The sequence below is a fragment of the Gigantopelta aegis genome, unplaced genomic scaffold (genome assembly GCF_016097555.1).
Source record: "Gigantopelta aegis isolate Gae_Host unplaced genomic scaffold, Gae_host_genome ctg2653_pilon_pilon, whole genome shotgun sequence".
NCBI classification, from domain to species: Eukaryota; Metazoa; Mollusca; class Gastropoda; order Neomphalida; family Peltospiridae; genus Gigantopelta; species Gigantopelta aegis.
The window spans coordinates 64790-73247 of NW_024532986.1; the positions used below are offsets into that span (position 1 = coordinate 64790).

Consider the following 8458-nt stretch of genomic DNA (forward strand, 5'->3'; position numbering starts at 1 on the left):
GTTTATTACTTAATCTAACACACCACTAACCTCCTGAATTATATATGTATCCTCTATTTCTCTTCCCCAACCATTCTCAATTACTTTATATGCTGATGACATCCTTCTATCTTGTCCCTACAAACTTACTCCTGACTCATCGCAATTCCAATCTAGTATAGATCTTCTATCCTCTTGGCTCCATTCCAAACACCTAACCATTAACCCCTCCAAGACCAAATACATGGTTATCTCTAGAAAATCCTCTAATTTCCCCCATTTTCCCATACTTTATCTCAATGGCTCTCCTTTAGAAAGAGTTTACTCCTTCAAATACTTGGATGTCATCCTGAACTCTCAGCTGTCTTGGTCTCATCATATTGATTATATCTGTTCCAAAACCAGAAAACTCCTTGGTTTTATTTTCCGTAATTTTTACTTTCACTCTTCTCCTTCTGCTCTACTCAAACTTTACCAGTCCCTCATCCTCCCTCATCCTCCCTCGTCCTCCCTCATCCTCCCTCATCCTCCCTCGTCCTCCCTCATCTCTTTGGGACCCTTACTAACTGAAAGACATCAAGAAAACTTGAAGATGTTCAGTCCTTTGCACTAAAGTTATGTACAAAACAATGGTCCTCTAATTGCCATTCTTTATTATATCAACTCTCCCTTCCCAAACTCACTTCTAGAAGGAAAATTTCCAAACTTCTCCTTCTCTATAAGTTCATTCATAATATTTTATTTATTCCAAGTAATACTCTCGACTATCAAGACAGTTCCTCATCTCATCTTTGCTTTTTTTTCACCATCTAAACATTAGAATCCCCTATTCCTGAACCAATTCTTCCTTGTATTCCTTCTTCCCAAACACTTCTGCCCTATGAAACTCACTTCCACCATCTGTTAAAGACTCTAACAGCCCAACAATTTTAAGAAATTCTCTCCGTCATTTATTCAAGTAATTACCTATTATTCATATAATGTCATCATTGCTCTTTGTACTAGTCTCTGACTATTGAGCAATTTATTGTGTTTCTATAAATAATTTTTTTTAAAAATCATGTGTGTGTGAAACTTCATGCATATACCCACTATTACTCTACTCAGGAAAATAGTTATTTTAGATTTACAAATTCTTACATGTAAATAACACATATATATACATGTACATAAACAGATGATATAGTGTACTTTTGTTTCAATATATGTTGTGTGTCTAATTGTAAGAGCTATACAGTTTTAAATGTATTCATGTTCTAATTATAAAGTATCCTATCATGACTATATATTTTAAATGTCAATGGAATTATTTGATAACTAAAACAAACAATTAATTAATTAACAATGCACAAAATACTTAAACCCAAACATTTGCCTGTTCTTAAGAGATCATTTTATATAGTTGTTATATATACCACAATTAATGAAGTGCAAATAGTATACACTTGGAAAGTGGTATATTTTCAATGCATGTACAGCTGTTCACAAATGTCATCATATGCTATTTGAAAATTGTTAGACACTATATAATACTAATGTACAATGTTTTGTCTCTGTTACATGTTATTAAATTTCCGTTAAAATTATTAAGAGAAACAGAAACTAACATCTTTCTCACATGAACATTTGAATCAAAAATTCAGTCACACACACACACACACACACACACACAACACACACACACACACACACACACACACACCACACACACACACACACACACACACACACACACACACACACACACACACACACACACACACACACACACACACACCACACACACACACACACACACACACACACACACACACACACACGTACTCTCACACAATATCTTGTATCAAAATTACTGCTCTATTGTTTGAATCCAAAGTTTAATGTCACAGTTAGGTTTTAGTAATAATTCCATCATAATCTCAATGTTCTGATTTTTCTACTAGTGTGATCTTGAACTTATTTAAAATGCTACCAATAACAACTCTTTCTTCATTAAGAGCAAAGTTTTGTCCAATACAGTTTCTTGGTCCAGCTGAGAATGGTATGAAAGCATATGGATGCTGAGTTGACATCCTATCTGGATGGAATCGAAGAGGATTAAATAATTCAGGTTCATCCCAAAACAAAGCATTGTGATGAATACAATATATAGAAATACCAATCCAAGCTTCCTTAGGAATTAAATGAGAATCCAGCATAGAATCTTCTTCAAATTGCCTAAAGGATGACATAACTGGAGGATAAAGTCGTAAAGTTTCCTTAATACACCACAATGTGTACTTGAGCTCAGACAGATCTTCATATCTAAAGTGCTTCCTGTCTCCAAGGACAGCCTTGATTTCTTCTCTACACTTTTCTTGATGCTCTGGGTATTTAGCAAGACAATAGAGTGTCCATGATATAGTACTAGCAGTAGTATCATATCCTTCAAACATAAATGTATCTACTTCATATCTGATCTCTAAATCAGTAAGACCTATTCCATTATCATCTCTAGCAGTAAGAAGAACATCAAGAAAATCTATTAAATGTTTGTCACTTTTCACAGTACTCTCACCTATGTCTAAATTGACATTGTTGTTTCCTGTCAAAACTAAAGCTTGCTTACGTTCCTTAATAATATTTTCAGCAAATCCATGAACAATTTTTAAAGCCTTTTTATATCTTCTTCCTTCTTTAGTGAAGTTATAGAATAGAAAATCGCTAGCAGCTAAGAGAGGTGATATGAAACGAACAGTAACAAGTTCACTAAGTTCTTTAATAGCCTTGAAGTAAGGTGTCTCTTTTTCTTGACATTCACTCTTACAACTAAATGAACATTGTAAGAGAATATCGAGTGTCAGTTCAGATATAGTAGAGCAAACTAGAACAGGTTCATTGAGAGTTGCTTGATATAACCATTTCTTCATAAGTACATCAGTACAGTCATTGTATACCTGTATGTAAGATTTAAGAATATTAAAATGGAAGGCATTTGTTAATAGTTTGCGATTTCTAGCCCAACGACTGCCTCCAGCTATTAGTAAACCTTGCCCCAACCACGTTCAATAAAATTGTAGACTCCTTTAGCTTTTGATACCTTTAGAACATCTCTAACAATGTCTGGATGACTCACATAAACAACTGGAAGTAATGGACCAATCCAGAACTTGCTGATAGAAAGTTTATTTTCATTTAACCAAGCAATCATACGTCTAAGATACTTTTCATGCTGTTCACGATTCACTTGGTGAGTATTACCATACAACCAGTGTGTTGGCATACCTGGTATTGGTTTTATCATCTTACACATCCTATAGTACCTCCATATGACTTGAGGTATATTGACCCAAACAAAGAGAACTAGTAGCAATGTAATACAAAGCGAAATCAACATGTTGTGTCAAAGTTACCACACCTCTCGTGAATTGATTTTAGTTTAATTTTTATCGTAATTAAATTTAGTTTCCTCTAAACATTTAATAGAATTTTTAAAGGTGACTGATAGACAAATTAAGATAATATGTAGAGCTATCGTAGAAGGTAACAAAGAGTATGTATACTTTTACTCATGTAGTTTATTTATACTTCGTTTACACTAGTACATTAACCTGGGTTAAATTTTAGCCCCTTCAATTAGAGCTAAAGTTAACCCTCAAGTACAACTGTTTACACATAAGTAGGCTAAGTACATGTCACACTACACAATGTCATTATTATAATTATTAATAATTATTGAAAGAATGGAGAATTACCTGCTGGAGTTATATATGCTCAGATGTCAACGTTATAAAAAAAGATATTTTAGTATAAAAAAAACTATAATGAAAAGAAAAGCATTTCAGTCAATGCAACGTCAGTAATGAATTATATTTATGATGTTATTGTTGGTAGCTACGTTAGGATCTAGACTTTACATAGAAAGCTGCTATTAGCTCTGCTGTTTCTTCATTTGTCCATTTTTTGCTCTCTTATCTTTTTCTTCTTTATCTTTTTCTTCTTTAGCCATAATTAGGCACGTGTTCAAGTTGTGATAGGGTTAATAATTAGACTGAAGTAGGGTGGCTTAGCCTGGGCTAAACTGTTTACACTGTAAAATAAACCCGAGTCTATTTTTAGCCCAATATTTGACCTAGGAAAATATATGAGTTAAAGTTAACTCGGGATAAACACTTAACCCGGGTTAAAGTTGTGTTTACACTGCTAACTTAACTCGGAAACTAACCCAGGCTAATTTTAACCTGGGTTAATTGGTCTAGTGTAAACGCAGTATTAGTGAACTAGGCCTGATGTAGTCTAGTGTACCACACTCATTTCAAGGAGAATGGATCTGTTGACACACAATAGTAATTTTTGTAGTTTCTGATACATGAGAAGGGTCTAGCAAAGGTCACATTTGAATAAATTTCAACTGACTAATCAGATTTCACTTACCCAGATTCTGGGTAATGTATATATGTGGGCTGGAGAAAGAGTAGATATTGGTGTTAGCTCTCTGATATGTCACTTTTACAAGATAAATAAAGCTCTTTATCTAGGTGAGACTGTCTTATAACTCCATAATTCCATACATATGGTTTTAAAGTCTGTTAATTTTCAAACATAGTCAGTATTCTTTCAAAAGTGAGATCGTTGGCTGCTAGTGTATATATGGCCTTTGCTTTCATAATTAATTGTTGTTTTACCATGGCCTTTGTCAGACTCTTTCCATGCATCAGCAAAAATGAGAGTCTAGCTTGATAGACTAGAAAGTGATTTGTATTTTAATAAATTTTATGTATGTGAAGGACAAACAGTTACTTTATTGTGTTATTTAATGTACTATTAATGGTTAGTCTATAAAAGGAAATAATTTAGTCAGTTAGTCTATTAGTGATATATATTTACATACTTGTTGCATCTGTCCATGCATAATTGTACTTCTTCAAACTCGCAAGCATTTCTATTGCATGTCACCAGAGTCTTCATTGTTCTTAAATGGGAGTGATGCGCGTGAGACTAGACCTATTGTTGCATGAAGGAATGTCTATCTAAGAGCAAGTTGTGCTCATTATATTAAATATTAGACAGGAATGTCAATAAGATATATTCAATAGCTTGTTGAAGTTAAATTACCATATGAAATAATTATACTAGGTCTTCTGGATTGTTATAATTAGGCATTAGAAATTTTAGAGCATACAAGAGCTTATTATCAAAGGTAATCTTACATTCCATGCACAATTTGACTATTATATAAACTTTGTAGCACTGCACACATTCCCATGAGGCAGTAATTTTTACATCTTTTTCTCACTACACTAAGTGTGATACTACTCATAATTATCTTTAGACAATTCTTACAACTATTTAGAAAATGTTCCTATAGTTTTATAACCTTAGCATTTTGGAGGTAATTTTTTACATCTTTTCATGAACCACAAATAAAGAGTGGATTACTCAAATAATTAAACAATTTTTGGTTGCATAAAATGCAAATATAGTAAACAAGATACTACATTGTAAGACAAATTTACAAGGAATGAAATAAATAATAAGGACAAGTGAGTATATATCTAGTCTCATTAAGTACTCACATATAAATGATGGAATTATTTGTGTATACAACTTCTTCTTAAGGGAGTAGGTATAACCTTGTCATATCATAAATATTTATTGATCTTTATGTTTGTAGACGAGACTGTACGCTAATGAGTCAAGCTCTAAACTTGTACCATATTCCATCTATTGTGTATCATACTGGTCTCTGATGAAGAGATAACTTCGGTTCAAGAGCAATGGCTAAGAAACACACATTATAATGGTTACTAAACCTTAATGAGTACTAGGTATAAAAATATATATAGTTTATGTAGGCAAACAAGCATATATAACTACATTAACTTATAAGTGTTCAGTGAAGAGTGATTTTAAAGCAGTTATCCGTCACTCAAAATCACAACCATTCTAGGGCAATCCTATACATTTGTAGATTTTATCCCATAGTTGAAGACCATATTGTTCACTATCTGTATAGATACCATTAGGAGATTTTTTGCTGATATTTGATTGGTTGTTGCTAAGGATTTGTGCTATCTTATCAAATTATGTAAAACATGTAGTTATGTGGCCTCATAAACATGAGGTATCAAAAAATACCCTTTTCCTTCTTAAACACATAATAGAATTAATTTAACTGTATGAAATCCAGTCTTTATTCATGTTACTTTCAGTGAAATGTGATTGCATTGTCATGCAGTTGTCACATGATGATCATATGATGATTGATAGAGGTAACATGCATTAGCTAATCTTTTATCATTGATGTCAGATAATCATCATGTGACTATCACATGGCTTTGTTAATTGAGTTATATAATAAGTATATTGTATTGGAATGTTAGTAATTGGATAATAATATTCCTCCACCAGATAACTTGGACAATGTAAATTATTAAAGGTTTAAAGTCTCGAACTTCAGGTTCTTGAAATTCTAACCAGTTGGGGAGCCACTATTAAATTTATAAATAGCTAAAGCAACAAAAGTTCCCAAACACAAAACAGCTTTCTGAAATATAGGCTGATCAAAGAAGTTGAATGCTAATCACAGAACGATCATTAGTGTTTTATGCTATACTACCTTCTTTATAGCTAATTAAGTCTGTTCACAAAAAACTTCATACCCTTCTAGGAAAAAGAAGATACTGCCATCCCATGACACAGATTCAGATTGGTGAGACTAAACCCCAGATAACACTTATAGATAAGTAACTTTGTCTAATGTTGAGTCTGGGAAATCTACAAGTTTCAGTGACAAACTCTCCTATTATACCAGGCAACCCGATATCCTCTTCTGATGAATCCTCAGGTGTACCTTGGAATAAAAATTAAAGAGCAAATAATGAGAGTGAGTCTAATAAATACAATATTTTTTTCAGATTGTTACTTTAACCCACAAGATTTGGAGGACAGCTTCTTAGAATCATATCTAATTGAGGAATTAAGACCTGGATCCAGGTTTGGACAATGTATTTTAGAGTTTCAAAGCTGGAGCACATTAAAATAAAGACAGGTTTTATGCTCTACATTACCATAAATATCCTTCTTAATACCATGAGACAAACAAAACTTCTAAAAAACTCTGTCCACAATTACGTAATCAAGACTTCACAGTGACTTAGTAGAGGATCAGCTTCTAGGTCGAGAGTAATGTAACTGAGATTGCTAAAAACACACTACATCAGTAAATTCTTTATTACATATAAATTTTTAGAGTTTGGTGAACAAATGACATTGCCCTGATTAAATACTATTAGGTAAAAGTTATACGTAAAAGTAACTGTATATACAGTTTAAAATTAATCATGACATATTAATATTATTCATACGTAAATATTATATACATTACATATTTATTCATTACATCATTGTCCATGTCTTATACTATTTAATCCAAATGTCAAGATGGAAACAAATTATAACATGGAGGACTATTAAAATGATATTTTTGGTGCTTAGTTTGATGTCAATTTAGATATCTATTGGTCCAATAGTATATTATATATACACATATATATTAATGAACTTATTGATGAATTGGGGGTATGTACACTCCCTTTTTTTAATTAGCTGTGTACATATAAAATAATGTGATATAAAGATAATTAACTCTATCAATTAATTCTTCATATTACTGAGACTAGACTCTTTCCTTCATTCTTGTTATTATAACAGACATCAATATGTCCATAGCTATGCTCTTGTCAGGTCTATTTCCTCATATCACTGAGGTCAGACTTTTCCTTCATTCTTATTACTATAATAGACGTCACATCGATATGTCCACACCTGCTAAATGTATAATTAATTTTAAGGATTATTATAGTAGAGGAAGAGTACTTTTATATCTAAGTGTCTAGATGGGAACAAATTATGACAACACTATAAAATGATATGCTAAGGAATTTTTAGAGGGTCCTTAAGAGGAAGTTGCTTATTGTTCATTGCATTGAATAATGGACAGGAATATCAGTAAAACATTTTGCATAAATTTGTTAAAGTTAAATTATCATATGGAAACTATACTAGGTCCTCTGGAGTGTTATAATTAAGCATTAAAAACTCTAGATCATTTTTATTAGCAAGGATAATTTACATACATTGCACGAGTTTGTTATTATAAAAAGTTTGTGGTAACTGGCCCACATTCCCATGAGACAGAATTCTTACATCATCCTAGTATAAACTGTAGCACATGTGACAATTGTATCCTTGTTAAGCCAAACATCAATTTTCCCCCTTTCCTACTTTTTGCTGTAGGCAGGACTAAGATAGTAATACTAAAATAATAATTATATTTAAAACTATACTACAATGATAACTAAACTTGAATGAGTACTAGTCTTGTCTACATAAAGCTAAGTATGTAAAGTTCTTGTAATACAAAACATTTGTATAACATTTGTATAGTTTACAAATATATGTACTTGATATTAGTGTATGAAGGACAGTCCTATATTGA

At 32.2% G+C, this 8458-nt stretch overlaps 1 protein-coding gene across 1 annotated transcript; it reads right to left on the minus strand.

Moving 5' to 3' along the window:
• Positions 1 to 1828: 1828 nt before the first annotated feature.
• On the minus strand, positions 1829 to 3262 carry LOC121391562 (cytochrome P450 4B1-like). The gene is given in 3 exon segments (XM_041523144.1): positions 1829 to 1924; positions 1926 to 2591; positions 3059 to 3262. Coding segments are annotated over 3 exon segments (966 nt in total).
• Positions 3263 to 8458: the final 5196 nt, after the last annotated feature.